This window comes from Camelus bactrianus, chromosome 13, assembly GCF_048773025.1.
Source record: "Camelus bactrianus isolate YW-2024 breed Bactrian camel chromosome 13, ASM4877302v1, whole genome shotgun sequence".
Taxonomy (NCBI): Eukaryota; Metazoa; Chordata; class Mammalia; order Artiodactyla; family Camelidae; genus Camelus; species Camelus bactrianus.
The window spans coordinates 51377693-51398512 of record NC_133551.1 but is presented as its reverse complement, the minus strand read 5'-3'; the positions used below and the strand labels follow the sequence as shown (position 1 = coordinate 51398512).

The 20820-nt window shown below is 52.8% G+C and overlaps 1 protein-coding gene and 1 pseudogene across 2 annotated transcripts in view; both read left to right on the top strand.

Annotated features, from left to right (window-relative positions):
- Positions 1–20807, top strand: part of BMP8A (bone morphogenetic protein 8a) — a 37491-nt gene extending 16684 nt beyond the window's left edge. Inside the window, exons 4-7 of one of the 2 annotated variants that reach the window (XM_074376778.1) lie at positions 12295–12489; positions 13231–13367; positions 13838–13948; positions 17619–20807. In XM_074376778.1, the coding sequence (XP_074232879.1) occupies positions 12295–12489; positions 13231–13367; positions 13838–13948; positions 17619–17768 (593 nt within the window). In that variant the 3' untranslated portion in view covers positions 17769–20807. The remainder of the gene's footprint in view (positions 1–12294; positions 12490–13230; positions 13368–13837; positions 13949–17618) is intronic. The other variant, XM_010959951.3, reaches the window with a different exon arrangement.
- On the top strand, positions 143–4208 carry LOC105072846 (succinyl-CoA:3-ketoacid coenzyme A transferase 2, mitochondrial-like; annotated as a pseudogene).
- Positions 20808–20820: the final 13 nt, after the last annotated feature.

Here is a 20820-nt window from a genome sequence, read left to right as displayed (position 1 = left end):
CCTTTCTCAGCTGTGCCCTGAGGTGACAGTCCCCTCCCCACCGCGCGGGCCCAGGGGAGAAAGGGTAAGGTTCCCGCAGTGCCGGCCAGCAGGAGGCCCCTACCAGCCCTGAGCCCATCCTCTCCTTCTGCAGGACCAACAGTTGAGTTGCTAAGAGTGAGTCCATGTTTTCCCTCCTCAAGAAATGGGCGTTTCTTCCTACTCTAAGGAGCTGCCTTCTCCACCATGGCTTTCTGTCCTGGGCAGGGCTTGAGGGGAAGTGGCCACACCCTCAGGCCCTGAGGCAGATGCCGGGGTGTGAACCCCCACTCTGCAGCCTTCTAACACAGTGAGCTTGGTAGGCAGTACCTGCTAGTACTTGCTTTTCCAAGCGTTGGTACCCTCCTCCGTGGAATAAGGATTCATACATTCATTCAGCAGGTGTCTGGAGGGGAGCCTCCTTTATCCCTGGCAGTGGGGGTAGAAAGGTCAAAGGCAGGCCCAGGGTTGGCAGGCCTGAGGTATAGCAAGGGGCCTCCAGGCTGGAGCACAGGGGCCCGGGAGCCACTGGGAGGAGATGAGGTGGGCAAGATATTAAATATTAAATATCATTTTATTTAATCACAGTGGGGGATGACAGGATCTGACCTGGTTTTTATAAAACAACCCTCTGAGACACTCTCCCTCACGAGGTGTAGCATCTCTCCAGCCCCTTCAGTGTTGGCTCTGCTCAGTGACTTGCTTCCCAAAAGTGTGGCCGGGGTGAGGCTGTGACTTGCAGTGGAGGGAGCTGAGCAGCCCCGCCCCTGCCAGGCACTCAGGCTCCCAGGAATAGTCATTAGATCCCAGGTGCCCTTGACCTGATGGGGTGAGAACAGCACGCAGCTCTGTGGTCTTTGTCCCCAGAACCCTGAACCCCAGTCTCACCATGAGTAAAACATCAGATAAACCCAAATTGCAGGACATTCTGCAGACTACTGACAAGTACTCAAAACTGTCAGGGTCATCAAAAACAAGGGAAGTCTGAGAAGCTGTGAGAGCCCAGAGGCACCTAAAGAGTTGTGATGACTAAATGCCACGTGGGGCCCTGGGTGGGATCCCAGAAGAGGAAAAGTCACTGGGGAAAAGCAATGAAATCCCAGTACATTGCTGTGTTAAATAATAAGATACTGATATTGCTTCATTAGTTGTGACAAACGTTACCATAGTCATATAAATGCTAACACTGCCCAGAGGAAATTGGGTCTAGGTGTGTGGGAACTTTGCAAATTTTCTATAAATCTCAGCTATTGTAAAATAAAGTTTATTTATTTTATGTACTAAATAAAGACCCCCCTTACCTCAGTTGAGAGAGTAGACTGGGGGAGATGAAAATGAAGTCAGAGGCCCCGGGAGCCTCACAGGGTTGAAGTGGGAGCTGTGGGGGGCTTGTTACAGCAAGGACACAGAGAGGGGTGCACAGAGGAGCCGCGGGTGATGGGGACTGAAACAGTGGGTCTTGTTAATACCTTTTGTTTGGTTTAGGGTTTTGTTTTGTTTTTGCCTAGGCTGGGGAAAAATAAAGGATGGGCAGGTTTGAGGCAGAAAATCAAGGTGTCTCTTTCAGCGGAAATTATTGAGGCCCTGGTAGCGGTCCATGCGTTCTGGGACAAGGAGCGTAGGGGACACAGTTGTGGGAACTGCTGACTTGGAGTGGGATTTGGGGCGGGGGGACAGGAGCAGCGCCCCTGCGAGGGAGGGTGACAATGGACAGGGAAGGAGACAGTCCCCAGGCTTCCCCAGAGGGACGCCTGTTCCGAGCTTCCAGGCTCCCGGCCCCGGGTCCCTCCTGCCGGCTGGTCATTGGAGCTGGAGACTGAGCCGGTGGCAGGCACCCGCCAGGCCGCCGCCTCACCGCCAAGCGAGCCTTACTCCGTGATGCGCGGCGGGGCGCTAGCCGCCGCCGCAGCCTGTCCCCACTTGTCCCCGCCGGGCCCAGCGCCGGAGCAGAGCGGACGATGGCGACCCTGCGGCTCCTGGCATCGGAGCTTGGGCCGCAGGTCCCTGCCGGCCTCTCGGGGCCCGCGCTGGCGACCAGCGGCGTGTGCGGCTTCGCCAGCAGCGCCCGGGCGCGCGCTAAGTTCTGCACGGACCCCGTGGAGCCCTGAGAGACATCGCGGGAGGCGCGAGGATCATGGTCGGGGGCTTCGAGCTCTGCGGGATCCCGGAGAGCCTGATCCGGGCGCTGCTCAAGACCCGCGTGAAGGACTTGACCGTGGTCAGCAGCAACCTGGGGGTGGACAACTTCAGGTTGAGCCTTTTACTGGGGACCAAGCAGATCACCCGCATTGTGTGCTCGTACGTGGGGGAGAACGCGCTCTGCGAGCACCAGTACCTGGCGGGCGAACTGGAGCTGGAGATCACACCCCGGGGACCCGGGCCGAGCACATCCCTGCAGGGGGTGCCGGTGTGCCCGCCTTCTACACACCCACGGCCTACGCGACCCTGGTCCAGGAGGGAGGCGCACCCTCCAGGTACCTCGAGGAAGACAACATCGCCATCCTGAGTCAGCCCAGAAAGGTGAGGGAGTTTCACGGGCAGCATTACCTTCTGGAACACGCCATCATGGCCGATTTTGCTTTGGTGAAAGGGTGGAAGGCCGACCCGGCCGGAAACTTCATTTTCAGGGCCAGCGCCAGGAACTTCAACAGCAAAGCCGCCAGAACCTCAGTGGTGGAGGTGGAAGAAGTCGTGGATGCGGGGTCATTTGCCCCAGAAGACATCCAGGTTCCTGACATTTATGTAGATCGTGTCATCCGGGGGGGAGGGGGGAATATGAGAAAAGAATTGAGCGTGTAACCATTTGGAAAGAGGAAGATGAAAGGAGCAAGTCTACGGATGGTGTGAGGACACGGATCATCAAGCGGTAGCTCTGGAATTTGAGGATGGCATGTATGCCAATTGGGCATCGGGACCCCTCGTCTGGCCACCAGCTACATCAACCCCAATATGACCATTCATCTTCACAGTGAACATGGAATCCTGGTCCTGGGTCCGTTTCCACCAAAAGATGGGGTGGATGCAGATCTCATCAACGTGGGCAAGTAAACAGTCACCGTTCTTCCCGGGGGCTGTTTTTTCTCCAGTGATGTATCATTTGCCATGATCCGAGGGAGCCACATCCACCTAACCTTCCTAGGAGCCATACAGGTTTCCAAGTATGGTCACCTGGCTAACTGGATGACACCTGGCAAGAAGGTGAGAGGAATGGGGGGTGTGATGGACCTGGTGTCCAGCACCAAGACCAGAGTGGTGGTCCCCGTGGAGCACTGCACCAAGGCCAAGAGCCCAAAATCTTGGAGAAATGCACAATGCCACTGACTGGGAAGCGGTGCGTGGACCGCATCATCACTGAGAAGGCCGTGTTTCACGTGCACAAGAAGAGAGGACTGACTCTGATTGAGCTCTGGGACGGCCTGATGGTGGAGGACATCCAGAGGAGCACGGGGAGCACCACTGCCTTCTCCCCGAATCTCAGACCCATGCAGCAGATCGCAGCCTAACTGGTAAGTGGCCTTGGTCCCACTGTGACCTCACAGGACTGCATCTGAGGAGGACACAATCACATTTCTGCACTTCACCAGCGTCTGGCCAGTTCTCCCCTGTCGTCACCCCAGACACCCTGCCACTAGCCGGGCTTTGTTCTCTCAAGAGGAATAGAACTGTAATTAAAAACCAAAGGGAAACCGAGACCTTGGCCTTGTATGTTCTGTGAGTTCTGAGAAAGCTCTGCTACAGTCGCTGAGACGTTGACGCCCTCTTCACTGTCTGTGATCTTTAACGTTAAATTCTGTGCAGCTTGAGATGATCCCACAGGAAGGGTTTCACCGAAGCGCCTTCCCGCATGGCTGAATCATGAAATGTAGAGAAAAGTGATGGGGGAGGAACAACTCCACCCAGAATCACTGCAAAGGCACCGTTTTACTGCAACCATGAAAACACACGTGTAAATGTGAATTTGTGGTCAGCGGAAATGTCTGAATGAAAGATGTTTTCCCTTTGGCCCCTCTGACTTTCCTCTGGGGCTTTTCATTTTGTCGCTAAGTTTCGTTTCCCTGTAGCCTCTCCTCCTCCACCCCCCCACCCCCACCCAATAGCTAAATAGATGTCTCTAGAAGGGAAGAAAACTGTCTTGGTGGCCAGTGAACTGGTAATGGGGCAACTGAAGGGGGAGAGACCGTTGGTGCCAACATCTCGCCGGGAAGTCTCCCCTGTGAATAAACAGCTCGTCTGTGCGTCACCAAAGGCTTAGGACAGGAGGTGTTCTAGAAACGTGACCGATGGTCTCAGATGGGTTTTCTCCTGTGTTCCTGTGTCATCCTGAACAGACACTTAGACCCTTCCTCTCTGTTACGGAGCCCGAACAGGCCTCTTGTTAACACTCCCTTGTAACCCAAGAGGGGCAGTGAGGTACCTCTTCCTGAATCCACAGTCTCAAATCCTAAAAAGAAAAAACTGAGTTAATCTATGTGTGCACACATGTGTGTGTGTGTGTGTGTGTTTGTGTGCAGGGTTCACACCCAGGCTCGCCATGGAGCCCGCACTTTCTCAGAGCAGCGCCAGGGCTGCACACACAGGATGGGAGCTGGTGGGTCAGAACAGGACCAGTTGCAGCTGGTCAAGGAGGGCCTGTCAGAGGGGCCTCACTGGAGTGTCACCCCAATGGGAGGGCCAGGGCCTGGGATGGAGGGATAGTGCTCCCTGAAGGGACAGCCACAGGGTGTCTCGGGGACCGTGACCAGGTGGGCAGTGGATGGATGCCACTGAGTGGACCATGCAGCACCTTTCAGGGTTTCTGGGGAGGTGGCCCTGATCTGCCCTGGGTGTCGGGAGGGGCTTTCCAGCAGCAGTGTGGAGCAGGCAGAAGTTTCCAGAAGCAGGCAAGTGAGAGGGCTGTTAAGATAGTAGAAAGAAGGAAAAGCATTGCGTTCCTCCTTCTCCCACAGTGAGGAAATAACCTACGGGACAGAAGCGGACTGGGTCACAGCTGGGATTCCCTGCAAAGCTTTCAACCAGGCGTCCTGATTGTCCTTCACTGTGGCACTAGGGTCACATCCATGACTGCAGGCTGAGTTGGGGCAGGTGCCACGGGGAAAAGTGCAGTCTCTCTGCGCCCAGGATACCTCAATCCAATCCTTGACCAAACAGTTGCACTAAGAAAAGCCAACAGTGAACACAGCCTTGGGGGCCCCGAAGATCTCCCTGGCCCCCTACCCCAGGGACAGGGCTCTCCAGGGACCCAAGGACCGGACAGCAGCACACAAGCCTGGAGGGCTCCCAGGCCAAGGCTGCCCCACCTGCCTGCAGGCATGGAGCTCCACTCCACCTGCCCGCATCACTCCAGGGCCACCTCCTGGTGCTGTTACAGACTTTCCCATCTGCGGCGGGGCCGCTGTATGTCTGTGGCTCCATATCATCAGGGGCCTGCAGCTTCCTCATGACTCTGATTTGTGTAACCCAAACTCCCTGAAGGGCTTCTCACTGGGCCCTTCCAGTGTCCACTCCTGCAGCCGACAGCCTCCTGTCTCAGCAGGGTCACCCCTGAGTGGAGCCTCTAATGGGTCCAGTGCATGTTTGTGGCAGGTGATGTCATAGGTCAAAGGTTAGTCTCTGGTTGATTAGTTGTTCAGTCAACTCTGGCCCATGGACTTGGGGCTAAAGCACAGCTGTATAAGGACTGACCTTTTAGCAGGGCTGTGAGTGGGGCAGGCTTGTCCTTGACCTGTGAGTGGGGCGGAGATGTCCTTGATTTGTATGGCGGAGGATTGGATCATGAGACTTGCTAATGGAAATGACATGTGTTTATGTATGTGCACGTATGCACTCTCACTATAAAAATGTGTGTACATGTTTGTGTGTACATGTGTGTGTATGCATGTGCATCAGTGTTGCAATATCTGGGTGAAATGTACATGGAAGTGGGATGCTCTACACTGAGTTTAAGAACCATAACAACGAGTGGTAATCATGCCCCTGTTGTTTAGTCTAAAAAATTCCACAGGGAAAGGACATGAAGAGGTTCTACCACATTCTCATGTCTGTGATGAAAGCCAGAAAATAACCTAAATATCTGAAGATGAGCTAACATCTAAATATTATGATGTCTCTACTCAAAGGAATATTATACATTTGAAATATTCATAGTTGAGACTTTAATAACTGGGAAAATGTTTTATGTGAAAAACTTGGGAAAAAATACAGACTCCTTGGTTATGGTCACAGTTGTGTAAAATTTAAATTGACATATGACAATATCCGAGATACATGAAAATGATGTGGAGTGCGGAGGGGGTTTATGGGTGATTTAAAAAAATTTTTTTAACAACTATTTTTATATTGCTTTTACAATTAAAAAAACAAGAAGTCATTGGAAATACAAAGAGATACAAGAAGATTGTTTCATTGGTGGAGTCAACTTTTCCAGGGATAATCAGTGTGTTTTTCCCACATCCTTAGTCTTTAAGCAGCTGTGGGTAAATCCCACTTTTACAAGCATCTATTCCTAGGCTGGGCCCTCAATCATGTCCCTGCCTGCAGCCTTTTCCCTCTTTGTTTTTAAACCACCAACCCAGTGGTTAAGACCTTAAATGGATAAAAATTTGGGCTCCGGAATTAGACTGAGGAGGTTGAACCCTGGCTCTGGGACTTGGGGCAAATGTCTCTCTGCCTTGAGCCTGGGGGCTCATTTAGGATGGTGAGTGCCCTGCTCTCCGGCTGTGCTCAGCAGAGCAAGTGTTCACGAAGTCTTGGCAGCTGCTCCAACCAGTGGGTGTTACAGATCCTATGCTGATCCCCAGAAAGTGTAAGGTGGAAGGTTGAACTCGAGCCTCAGAGGTCAGGACGGAGGTGGGGACCCTGGTTCTGAGAGTCCCTAGCACTGAGGCTCTGGGCCATCACTGATGGGCTCTGACATTTCTTAGTGAAGCAGGGGTTCCATGGGGTCCAGGTGACTGTGAAGACAGACAGAGATCATCATGTGAATTGACTGAAAGCTGTAAAACGCTGTCACAACTGGCAGTGTCCATGACCATCACTAATCCTGGCCCTGGGCTTGAGAGGCCCCTTCCCCCATCTCCTGCAGCCCTGTCCCCTGGGGGCTGGGGCTGGATGTGGGACTCTGGTCTTCAGAGGAGGAAACCGAAGCACAGTGGGTCCCTTGAGGCCTCAGCCTCCATTCTCCTAGCCCACTCGAGCCTTGGCAAGGAGGTCCCTGCTATGTCCCCCTGTAGGATCTGGGTGTAACGGAGCAGGACGCTATGGGGGCTTCCCAGGACAGACACGACCCCCATATCCTCTGCTGTAAGTCCCTCTGAAGTACCCAGATAATAGTCGCTCGTGCATGTTTCCTGAGTTTTTCAGATGCTAAAACCCATCACCAAATGGAAGAAATTAACTACTTAATGCTCATGAGCTCATATCCCCCATATCATCTGGTGCCTAAGAATTGATCACCATCAACCAATCAGAATTGTGCACAGCTGATCACACACTCTGGGATGCCCCTCCATCAGCTGGCCTTAAAAATGCTCAGCTGAAAACATTTTGGGGAGTTCAGGGTTTTTTGGGCATGAGCCATCTGTTCTTCTTGCTCTGCCCAGCAACAAATATTTTTCTGCTCCAAACTCCAAGGTTTCAGTAGTTTTTTGGCCTCACTGTGCGTCAGGCACATGAAATTGCGTTCAGTAACAATTTTGGCGAAACCAGCCTAGGAGTCTGCGGCAGGTCGACCTCGGCCAGAGGCTGTCTGTTCCCTGGGTCCCCAGCAGCTGCCAGAGCTCACTTCACTCCGGGTAACCAGCAGGGACTCTCCATGACAGGCATGGCCTCCTCTGCATGAGGCTGTTTGAAGCTAAGAAAGGCCCAGAGCTACGATCCACATTCAGTGTGGCTTGGGGGTGAGTCGCTCCAGCTTGGGCAGGCTGGGGATTTTCCACTCCATCTGGGCTCATTCCCTTTTGGGAAGTAAGCCACTCTGGGCCTATTGGGAGCTACTCTGGAAGACTCTGGGAGTGGAAGTGGGATTTTGGGGCTACCCCTCATGTGATCTTTTGTCTGTGGGACCATGTTTGTTGTTTGTATGTGTGTGTGTGTCAGTACTTACACTGGCCTGTTGGTTGAGATGTCTTTGGTGAGTAAAAGGGCTTGTGTGTGATGACACCAGGGTGTCCTTCCCTACTGAGTTGACTTCACCTGAGGCGAAGTGTTGGTTGGGATTTTCCCCTTCTAGCCTTGGTGGTTCACTCAGCTTCACCCCTGATGCGGCATTGGCTGGGGTTCTCAACCCTTTTGGAAAGATGAGGCGTTGGTTGGGAATCCCTCTTCCGGGGCTGGGGAACTGTGACCCTGACAGACCATTCTGAACTGTTACTTGCTTGATATTTGATAACATCAGCTTTGAATAATTAAATATGGAGGACCAGAGCTCTGCTCCATTTTAAAGTCCCCCTAGGGTATATTTTGCAAAACTAGGAGATCTTCAGCTATGCTCCCGTAAATGAAAGAAAATGATATTTTCGTTGTAACACTGTGTGAGTTCAGTACTCCCTGAGATCTGGAGAATAGTGGCCCCTAATGGCTCTGCTGTTATGTCAAAGTGGGCCTTTTGCAATTGCTTTGGCTTTTTTGGTTGTGTGTGTGTTTGTGTGTCTCCGCACCACAGTCCAAATACTGTTGTCTCTTCCTGGTTTTACTGAAAGTGAGACATGTGTATGTGAACAAATGATACATATATTATTGTCTATGACTGTTATTTCTTTAAACTGAAGTGGATATTTGGGAACTGGGAGGAAAAAAAAAAAACCCTGAAAATAGCCAAGATGGTTGGGTTTAGTAAAAGCAGTTAGAGGACGGATTTGCGTTTCTCTTCCTATGCCTTTGAGATGTGGGTGATCTACCTGGGCTCTCAAGGAAGAAAATGTGTGGGCTTTTTTTTCTTTTTTTAATTCAAGCAGAAAAACTGAGATCTCTGGTTCTGTCTGTCTTTTAAAAAGTTAACTTGTAAATGAGCTCTATTTAATTGACTTAAAAGTAACTGCTTATAAATTAAATACTTCTAAGTATAAAAGAAGCTAGACAGAACAAATATCAGGTTCATGTGATCTAGGAAACATTCAATGTTGACTTGATTTCTGATATTAAAGCTAGCTTAAGCTTGTTGGTATAATCAATACAGACATGTCTTTTATTGTACCTAAGTTTACTGAAGGTCAGTAAGTTCATGTTGTTCCTATTGCAGAGTTTGTCAGCAGAAAGAAATTAATGGGTATAATGAAATTCTTGTAAGTCAATGAAATGCATAGCGATAAGAGCTTCTGGGTGAACTCTTTAGAAATAGTGTTTTAGGAATGTCTACTTTTAAATGATCTCTTCAGATATTTGGTAACTTGAAATTTTAGAGTTGTGCTGTACTGAATTAAATGATGGAAATTTATGGAATAGTTGACTAGCTAGGTCATTCCCAAACAAAATAAGATACTGAAACATTCACTAGAGATTGAGTTTTTTTTAAGAGTTGAGGATTCTAATTTAAATGTGTAATTAAAGCTACTAAAAATCATAAAGGAAACACTTCAGTATACAGTAGGAAAGTAGGCTATATGTTTTGAGTAAAAAAAAAAAAATTGAGGCATGGAATTGCAGTTTGTTAAAGGAGAAGGAAGTGATTCGGTCCTAGAGCTGGTTGTTTCAAGATGGGGGAAAATGTGGGATAAATTAATATGGTTACAGAAAGTTGTGGAAAGTTTGTAGAAAGGGAGACCTGAAAAAGGAGTTCTGTGCACGGTGGGCCTGAGAGTAGGTTAGACTTACTTAGGTAAATGGATTTTTGTTATTAAAAGTAGGCTGGTACAGGACTGGGTTTGGTTCCTCTCTGTTAAGAAAACAAGTTTGCCTAGAATGTTTCTGATAATAGGTTGTGTGGAACTTTTTGATATTTTTGACAAACTTCCTATCAGGTTCTAGTTCAAGTTCTTTTGACTTCGGCTGACTTTGGGATGCTTTGGAGGGTCCCGGAGTCATCTCAGCAAAACATACTGAACTAAGATTGGCCGGTGTGTTGAATTTCACGAGAAGCGTTGTCAAATGAGTGAAAAGCCTCGGATTATGCAGTATGGATGAATGTTGTTGCTCTGGACATTCTAGAAATTATGTAGAGTTTCTGAAATTTAGATATGTCCCGGTATCATGCTATCAGTCATGGTTCTGGTTGTTATCTTAAAATTTTGTATGTCACAGCAACTTGATTAAGCTTCCTTGTCAAAAACATTGTGATCAGATCTCTTGCCATGCCTTTTTGGGCCATTTGCCATCCATAGAGTTAAGCTGATGTTTTGCAGAACTGCTTCATCTTCAACAGTATTCATAGAAAGGACTATTTGACAAGTACAGGTTTCTTTTAAATCATACAGCTGAGCTGGGTAAGGTATCTAAGAAGTCTGATGAAAACTCTAATTTCATAAAACTGTTAGTAGAAGGGATTAATTGTATAGGATTAAGTGAACTGATGAACATGGTTTCAATTTTTGGGTTGTCTGAATTACTACTGGCTTTTAATCTATGTTTTCTAATTGAACTGTTAATCAAATATTTGTCTCCCTATCAACACTGTCCCCAGTGTTTAGGATAGGAAGAGAATTCGCTAGTAGAGTTGTCACAGAGTATAACTACTCATGATCCATAACAATGCTGGCTTTAAGTCTGTTGCTAAAAGCACATGTACAATGCTTGTGTAACAATTCGGTATAAGTGATAAAATGTATAACCTATAAAGTGTTTCCCCATTAACGTACCTCTGGGCCTGTTCACCATGTCTGATTAGTTCCCCCCAAGTGGATAACCAGGCAGATGTAAAGGAGGCCTGGCACCAGGGACATGATCTAAACTTGAGCAGGAGCTACCATATTAGCATCAAGGGACAGCTATTTTGATCATCAATACTTTCTATAGAAAGATTTGTAATCAAAAGGGGAAATGATGGAAAAATCTGCACATATTGAGGTATGGGGAAGTCATTCTGGCTTAAGCATGATTTGACTTAAACTTTATTGACCAAAGCGGCCTGTTTTATGGCCTTTGGACATGCACTGTACATCTGCTTTTGAAAGTCAAAATGGAATAGCTGTGGTTCAGACACCCAAGGTAAAACTAGGTGGCCATTGTGGACATGATTTCAGATATGTTCCTGTATTGTTGAGAACTTGAATTTTCTGAGCTGTGTCAGACTCGGGACGTCACCAGCCATTCTCAAAGCAGTGTCTGTTGGCAGATGGCAGCTGCAACCTTATGACCTCAAGGTTCCCTCTTGTAACTATTAAATTTCTAGACAATAAAATTGCTTTAGATCAGATGTTAGCAGAAAAAAGGAGATGTGTGCAGTGGCCAATAGCTCCTATTATGTGTGTGTTAACACCACATCAAAAGTCAAAACCTACTCAGATAAAAGTAGATAACTGGCTACCTGGCTACGAGTCTCCCCCAAAGTGCCAAGTCCAGACTTGTTTTCAGGTTTATTCTTCCTGAATTCCTCAGGGAATGAGATCTTAATCATACAAGACTCAGATCCAGAACTTGGAACTTGGGAGTATTTCCAACTTGGTATCCATTCCCCAAATTGAGGTAGGACTCTGCCCTGTTTCAGCACGAATTAGCCAGAGTGGTCATCGCCCCGTTCCCTGAGAGGGAAGGATGAAACAAATTGGAGATTGAAACTGAATTCCTTTGCTGAGTTTACGATTAACCTCTCTATCCAAAATATTACCCCCCTTCTTATCCAACATCTGTTCTCTTAAAGACTGAGGACTATCAAAGAAAAGGGGGGTTGTAACCAAGCAGAACCCTATGGGGCCTTCCCAGGACAGATATTCCCCCCATATTTTTTGCTGCAGCTCCTCTCTGAAGTACGAGACAATAGAAGCTCTTGCATATTTCCTGAGTTTTTCAGGTGCTAAAACCCACCACCAAATGGAAGAAATTAACTACTTGATCATGAGCACGTGGCCCCCAGACCTTCTGGTGTCTAGGGATTGATCACCATTAACCAATCAGAATTGTGCACAGCTGACCACATACACTGGGATGTCCCTCCCTTAGCTGGCCTTAAAAATGCTCAGCTGAAACCCTTTGGAAAAGTCTAGGGTTTTTTGGGTGTGAGCTGTTCTTGCTCAGCCCAGCAATAAACCTTTCTCTGCTCCAAACTCCAAATTTCAGTACTTCTTTGGCCTCACTGGCATGGGGCGCACTGCGTCCAGTAATAGGCCCTCTCTGCTCTCTCTGTCTCAGGGCACAGCGTGGATCCTGGTCTGGCTGGTCTGCTGGGGCAACGGGCACCACGCTCCAGACAGCCTTTCGTGGTCACCTTTTTCAGGGCGAGCCCTGGCCCTGTACGAGCCCCTCGGGCAGTGAGGCCCCTGAAGAGGAGGCCGCCGAAAAGAACCAACGAGCTGCCGCCCCCCAACAAACTGCCGGGAATCTTTGGTGAGCCTGGGGACCAGTGGTGGGGACAGAACCTTCCTGGCCTTGGCAGGATCAAGCCAGTGGTCACCCCTCAGTCACCTTTCCTGATACCCCTGTGCCCCCATATCCTGGGGGCCAGCCACTACACCCTCTCTCAGGGCTCTGTCCTCACATCCTTGCTGCCCCAAAGTCCCTTCTCTGCCCTGCCCATCCACTAGGCCTTGCCTGGCTCTCCATCAGTCAGGTGCCCAGCAGGATCCAGGTGTTTATGTGAAGGTCTTCTCCTCGGGATCAGGGATGAGCCTGACCCACCCCATGCCCTCCTTTCCTTCATGGAGAGTCGGCCTTTGCTTGCCCTCAGTGGGGCCACTTGTCCTGTGGAGTGGGTGTGGCAGGAGAGGTGGGGTGAGGTCAAGGGTGTCTCTGGAGGAAAGAAGAACGAGCTGCTGGATGGACGAGGGTCCCCAGGCTGTTTATGGGACCATCAGGAGGTCCACAGGCTGAAAGTCAGGGGAGGCTGGGCTGAGTGTGGGGTGATTGTAACCATAGGGAGCCATCTGGAGCCATCGAAGGTTCTTGAGCTGGGTCACAGCACCAGCAGAGCTGCAGGGATGGGCTTTATGAGACCAAATGGTTTAGTTTCCCCTCATTCATTCATTCAACAAACATGCCCATCAGGGCGTCCCCCGCCCTGGGAGCTCCCCGTGGTGGCTGCACAGAGCAGGACCCCAGCAAAGACCTTGCCCTGTCTGTCCCCCGCAGATGACGTCCACGGCTCCCATGGCCGGCAGGTGTGCCGCCGGCATGAGCTCTACGTCAGCTTCCAGGACCTCGGCTGGCTGGTAATTCCTGCCTCTCCTTCTTCCCTGAGTGACAGTCCCCATCTGAAGATCCCGAGTGTATGTCCGGGGGGGGGTTGGAATTATGAGGAATTTTCTTTTTTTATGTATTATTTTCTTCTGTTTCCCAAGTTTTCTAAAAGGAGAACGTGTTGCTTTTACAGTGAAAAGTGAGTTTTCATAAAAACCATGCAACTGGAGAGACTGAATCCTTAGCCACAAAAAAAATCAGAGCTCAGCAGGGAAACTGAGGCCAGGGTGGACAGGGCCTCTGTGCCTTTGCTGTGACTGGCGGCGGGCTGGGGAGGACGATGCTGAGGGCTGATGCCGGGTGAAGGGTCAGAGCTCGTGCCCGGCCCTGCCCGCTTTGGGTGGATGTCAGGCCTCTGGGGAGATGGCCACAGGAGGGGCCCGAGGGTGGGCTGATGGGGCCCTGAGGCTGAGGGAGGGTTAAGGGCAGGTGCTGGACCATGGGGCTGGGGAGGGGGCACGTGGATGGGACTCACCATCTCCTATTCCCCTCAACCCAGGATTGGGTCATCGCCCCCCAGGGCTACTCAGCCTATTACTGTGAAGGGGAGTGCTCCTTCCCACTGGACTCCTGCATGAACGCCACCAACCACGCCATCCTGCAGTCCCTGGTGAGTACCACGTCGGTCCTGCCTGGATGCCCAGGGGAGGGGGACACTGAGGAGAGGGGCACGGACTCCAGGAGGTGATGGCAGCTCTGCTGGAGTCAGGGAGCTTCCTCTGCATGGGAACCTCCTTGCGTGCACGCGCAGTGAAAGCCCACACCTGCATGGAAACTGGCCCCAGCTGAGCACATGTGCTCCAGACACACTGACAGGTGTGCACACGTGCACATCTGCGCCCTCCACGTGCAGGGGGGACAGTCCCAAACATGCAGTGGGTGTGGACTTATAAAGGCCCGCCTGCTTGTGGTCAGAGGTGCACAGCACTCCGCTGCCTGTGCGCTCCGAGCGCACACATGCACCGGTTCACGGGTGCGTTCAGCCTCCTGCGAGTGACATGCCCTCGGGTTAGGGTGGGTGGCCTGCGTGTGCGCTCTGCCCCCGCTTCCTGTGGGGGAGTCGCCGGGTGCCCAGTGCCCTTCTGGCTTTGGCTTCCTCGCCTCTTACTTTCCTGTTGGCTTTGTCCTGGGTCCCTCCCGGCTCTGTTTCTACAGATTGTGTGGCTTTGGATGCCCCAGTGTTCGGGGCAACTTTAAAGGCTGAAAAATAGTTTATAATAGGAACATAGTTGTTGCTGCTTATTGCTAATTATTTTAAATGGATTTTTTTTAAATGCTGAGGCTTCTTTCTAGAACATTGGTCTAGACACTTCAGTTAGAGGTTGTGCCAAGGTGATGCTATAGAGTGAGACTAAATGAATTAACAAAAGTGGCTTGGAGCCCAAGATAATGCCTCCTTTTCCCAGTGGTCACGTGGGGTTGACCGTTGGAAGCCACCTTCCTTGGAGGAGCTCAGGTGATGCCAGCACCTGCCCCTCCCAGGGCTGCTCCCCTCCCTCTGCACCAGCCCCACCCCTCAGCTCCCAGGGCTGTCAGTCAACAGGAGGGAGCGCTGGCCCTGTGCTGGGTGCTCCAAGGCAGTGGCTGCCCTCTGGGGAGGCGGTCAGTGAACACATGAGCAAAGGAACCGTGGGCCCCGAAAGGAGGCTGGTGTGCAGGGCAACGGGCCAGAGGGAGGTGACGGTGGGGGTGGGCAGGGCTCCCTCACACAGGGCCTGGGGGTCTCTCCTAACAGGGCAGTTAGTGGATTATGTCCCAGGTAAACCGAGAAGCCAGTGTAGGGTTTCAGCAAAGCAATACGTGATCTGACTTAGTCTCTAGAAGCATCTCTGGCAGCTGTGGGAGGACAGACCGTGGGTGGAGTGTGGAGAAGGCAAGGAGCCTGACCAGGGCGCCTGGCGGGGTGAGAAGTGGGCCAGGCAGCGTGGACAGTGGAGGCAGGAGGGGAGGGGCCCAGGGCCTGCAGGTGAGGGTTGAGAGACTGGGTGCTGGGGTGAGGGTCTGCCCCTGAGGACGAGGAGGGGAACGACGACGTTGTTGGGTTGGAGGAGGGATTGAAGGAAACCTGAGGTTCTGCTTCTGCCCCCATACGTGGGAGGCCATGTTGGTCCCATGTGGAAGTCGGGCAGGTGGGTGGAAGCAAGGCTGGAGTCTGAATTCGAGAGACGTCCCATGTGGTCTGAGTCTCGAGAACAGAAGAGATTGTCTGGGGAGACAGCAGACACAGGAGAGGTGGGCGAGGACTGGTGTCCTCCGTGGAGAGGCCTGGGAAGGAAGAGCCTTGGTGCGGCGAGGGACGGGGGTCGGGTGTCCTGAGAGGAAGCGAGTCTCTCCAGGCTCACTGTCTGCTGTTCCCCACATGGCAGCTGGGGGCCGCACTAAAGCACTGATATGACCACCTTGTTCTCAGTCGTGCCCCGTTACCCCTGCGAGAAAGTCTGAGCCCTTCGCCTGGGATGCAGGGGGGCCCCTTACTGGCCACCCTGCCAACCTCTCTGATGTCCTCCAGCCCACGTCCCAGTGCCCTCATCTCTCCGCCCGTGCTCAGACCCAGAACGTGCCCTGCGTTTCCCACCTCCCTGCCTGCGCCCCTGGGGGCCTCCTCAGCTCTGGGCCCGGGCAGCTCCTGCTCACCCTGCACACCTCGCCTCTGTGGTCCTTCCCAGCCAGGGTCGCTCTCCAGCACTCGTGTCCCAGGCTCAGAGGGTGTGCTGTGAATGTTGTGCTGCTCCCGTGGGTCCTGGTTGTCTACTGGAATGTTGTTTCCCCTCCCCTCCTGCTGAGGATGAGAGCAGGGACCACGTGGGGACATTTCTGTGCTCCCCACCCAGGGAGGGCTCGCACAAGGTACGTGTTGGAGATGTGTTTGTGTTGGAAGTGAGAAAAGTACCATTATACCCATTTGGCAGAGGAGAAAACTGAGGTCCACAGATGTATGATTTTTTATCCAAGGATATACAGCCAGTAAGTAACAGGACCTCTGAGTTGGTCTCCCACGTGGCTCGAAAGCGGATTGAATGGAATGGCACATTAGACTCCAAATCAATCTGTTTGGTGCAGATGGAACAAAAGGCCATCTCTCTTTTTGTCCCTCACCTGGGGAAGCTCTGGTCTAGGGGGGAGTCACAGAATAGCCGCCCTCTGTGGTGCCAACTTCTCTCTCCAGGGTCCCAGCCCAGGAAAGGCCCTCCCTGGTTTCAAGGCACTTACATGGTTGGCACAGGTGGGTGGTGTCACTTGGTTTTTTTCACGTGGGCCTATGAAAGGCAAGCCCAGCTGCCGCATGCAGAGGCTGGGAAGTTGGGGAGCAGCACCCCCATGGCTCAGTGGGGCTGGACATCCCCACAGAGGCCTCAGCTCCCCTCAGGGGCCTGAGAGGCTCTGGGTCCCAAGCCAGCCCAGTGCCCGGCTAACGGTCCTGGAGGCAGGCTGGCTCAGAGCTGGGGCTTCTGGGACATGGCTGGGCCCAGGGACCGCATCAGCCAGGTTTATCCAACCCCTGCTTAGCGGCTCCCATGAGGGCCACGCAGCCCAGATGGATGGAAGCAGGCTCCCCTTTTTCTCTGGCCCCCGATGGGCGTGGGGCTCCCGTTAGGGCCCTTCCATGTGGGGCCCCACTGAAGAGTCCAGTATATTTCAGCTCATCGTGTCAAGTCTCAGGATAAATATTTTGGTGGAGGCTGAAACAGCTCCCTCAATCAGGCTGTCTCTTGGGGGTAGAGCTGTTTGGAGGAGGGTAGTGGGATCCCTACGCTGGGTCCCAGTCGTGCCGCAGCATCGGCCATGTGGCCCGGCCTCTGTGCCTCAGTTGTCACCTGCTGAGAACAATACCTGCCTAGAAGCCTGGGCGTGAGCAGGTGTAGCGTGAACGTTCTCCGACGCACAATCCAGAGGGGCCGACAGACCTTCAACAGCTAATGCCGATGAGACATGATCAGGGACGTTAAGAAGCACAGAGAAGACAGAGGAGCAGGGGGGCTCCAGGGGGCGGTGCTGCAGGGGCACCAGGAAGGAGGACTGGGCACATGTGCTGGGGACCAGTAGGGTCAGGGTTGTCCCGTCTTGGGGGGAGGGGTGTGGCAGGGAGCCAGCCGGTGCCCAGGCTGGGCCTGAGGGCAGAGGGGCAGGGTCCCCGCCAGCACCGGCCCTGCTGCAGGTGGAGGTGGACCCAGGGAGTGGGGAGCGGCCGGAGCCCCAGGCAGAGCTGGGGGCTGGGCCTAGGGGTCCCGGGAGAAGCCCCTGGTTCTCACGCCTCTGCCGGCCGCCCCCTCCCCGGCCAGGTGCACCTGATGAAGCCGGACGCGGTCCCCAAGGCATGCTGCGCGCCCACCAAGCTGAGCGCCACCTCCGTGCTGTACTACGACAGCAGCAACAACGTCATCCTGCGCAAGCACCGCAACATGGTGGTCCGGGCCTGCGGCTGCCACTGACTGACCTGCACCCGCCCCAGGCGCTCAGCCCCCCATGGCGGGGACCTCCGACGCCGTCACAGCTCAGCAGGGGCTGCAGCGAGGGCCCTCCCTCCCTTCCCTGCCCACCTCCGGTCAGCTGGCCCTCTCCAGGCCCTGTTGCCCTGATCTGGGGTGTATGATAGACTGTCCACCCAACCTGGCTGGCTTGATGCACACTGTGGTCAGCACAGAAGTCCTGTCTTAGGACCTGTCCTTGGCCATTCCTCGCTGTGTCCGACCCAGGATGGTCTGGGAGCACCTGGAGCCTGAGGCTGGTGGTTGGGCTTTGCCCTACTCGCCAGAGGTATGGGTGTGGGCATCAGGGGTTGGCCCCTTCCCAGCACAATGCTGGGCGTTTCTGGGACACAGTCAGATGTGCACTTGCCCTCCATACCATGTATTAGTGGTTCCTAACCTGGCCCGACGCCAGTCAGCACATTAGAAAAAGAACAGTGGGCCTCATGCTTAAGGCTGAAGCTGGTGGGGATGTCTGAGGGCGTGTGTCTTCCTGTCCTGGGCCTGCCCCTCTCCTGCCTGGGGAAGAGGTGTGACTCCCCAGAGAAGCAAAGAACCTTCCAGTTTCCTCCCCTTCTCCCTGTGGTGCTCAGCACTGAGACAAAAATAACCCTCAGCAGAAGCAAGGACAGTGGCTACAGTGGGTGGTCCACGCTGGCAGACGCACAGCACTGATGCCACCATGATCTATTCCTTTGCTCATGGCCATCAGTCACCAACCTGAGTACTTCTTCCACTGACCCTGGACAGGACCTCAAGGCCCTCAGCAGATAGCTCCAGGCAGCCAGCAGCTGTTTAGAGTCCACGTGAACTGCTTTCCCTGCCTGCCTCTCCAAGGAGCGATCCATTCCGCCCAGTGTGCTGCCTGGGTGGCCTCTGGCCATGCAGGGTCAGGGTAGGCACTGTGTCAGCCTGTGTCCAGGAGGCAAGAACAGGCTGGTCACCCATGTCTGCATCACCCCATGTGCCCAGGTCTTTGGGGCCTGTGAGCCAAAGAAAAGGCCTCTGTCCCAGGGGAGTGACAGGGAGCAATTAGGCTGAACTGGGTGGGAAGGTTCCCGGAAACCACTGTTCTCCTTGGAGCAGCCGCCGGCAGCTGGAGTGTTTATTTGATTTCTGACTTGCCAGGTCTGTAATTTACCTGCTGGAGCAGACAGAGTCCAGCTGCCTGAACCCTGAAATACCGTGTCATTAGAAGCAGATCCTGGGCCCGCCCCAACCCATGGGCCCAGCCCAGGACGCGCATCCCTGGAATTCACTGCACCCTGAGGAGGGGCTCCGGGAGCGCAGGGCCGGCAGCAGGAGTGGAGGCTGGGGCCATGCTGCGGGACAGCAGCCCCTCCACCTGGACCTGGGAGGGGCTCCAGGAGCGAGTGCAGAGGAAGAGACTCCCCATGTGCACAGGAAGGCGTGCTCAGGCTGGGTGGCAGTGAGTGGGCGCTGGCCCAAAGGTCAGACCTGTATTCTGGCTCCAGCTCAGCCACTGACCTGCCTGATGTCTGGACACATGCCCTTCCTGGGTCAAGCTTTAGTTTCCCATCTCTGACGTGAGGACATACCTTGGCATCTCACATCTCCAAAGGCCCTTCCGGCCAGAGAACGTGCCTGCCACTCTGGCCCTCTCCTCTCATGGATCCAGACACGGACTAAAAGCCCAGCTGCCGTCAGACATGAAACCTGCCATTTCAGAGCCTTATTCAGCAGCTCTCCCCTGCCAAAATCAAGGGCAGTGTAGGCTTGGAAACTTTAGACAAATGCCACTGTTAGCCTTCTTCAGTGCCTAAGCATGGTTTGGGGTGCCAGGAAAGTTTGTGAAATGAATGTTTTGAAAATGTGGACTGCCCTGCCCATTGCAGATACAGAACAGGAGCATAAGGACAGTGATACGACTCCCTTCTCGGAAGTTCAGTGGTCACGGCCTTCCTGACAGACTTCTAGCATCTTTGCCATCCAGGCAGCCACCAAATGAAATCAAACAGAAAAGGTTTTGGAGAAGGGAGATAATTAAGGACACAAAGCTGATGAGGTGACACTGGTCAGTTACCAAGGCCATTTCGTTTATCTGGTTGCCCCTGGCAGTCCAGGTCATGTTCAAGGCTGCACATTAGAAGCACAAATAAGGGGGGGTCAACTCAGGCCCACCAGAAGCTAAGCAAATGCTGACAGGAAGGGGTGGTGCAAAGAACACGGGAGCTTGGGGCTGTCCGTTGTAGGGCACACTGCTCTGCCCGCCTCACCCCCAGCGCACATCCACACAACTGCAGTGCCATCTGGGCCCTGATGCCAGCTCATCGGGCAAAGCCCTACTGTCTGTCTCTATGTAGGGAAGTGGGTCACTTGGTTCAAAAAAATTCCCTATAATTTCACAGGAAAGGAGGCTGTGAATAGGAGAGGGTGGATTTTTACCAGTAGACCTGCTGGCATCAAACCCTGGCTCTGCCTCTTGTCAATCTGACCACACTATACTGTGGAGCCCGCTCCTTCCTCTGTAGAATGGGCTGTTGCCTCTGCCCTGGCAAGGCCGGTGTGGGGACCAAGTCTGCCCCCAGAACACTCGGCACTGTGCACACATGCGCTGAATGAACAGCATTATCAGCGGCCTTATTTTAAGTGAATTTGCAAATTTGAGCCTCCCCTGTGTGTCTTCCTAGTAAAACCCATTCCTCCCAGAATGTCCTTGGACGAGCTGCTGAATTTACTTCAAAGCTGTGCTTTCCTAAAAATTGGAAACTTGGTCGTCTCACGGGATGAGGTGTGGATGTGTACCTTCCCCTCCCTGTGGAGGGGTCGCCCTCTGCTGGGACGTGGCAGCGCTGTGCCCCCCGCCCTCCCGCAGCCCTGCTCGCCAGCCCAGCACCCACCCTGGCCTCATGGGAAGCTCAAGTGAAACCTTCTGGGGCTTCTCTTTTTACTGGGAAGCGTCGAGCAAGCACTCGGCCAATCTTTACAAAAAAGTTTTTCTCACTTAAGAAAGTATCACATGTGTGCTAGGGACATTTCTGAAAATAAAAAACAA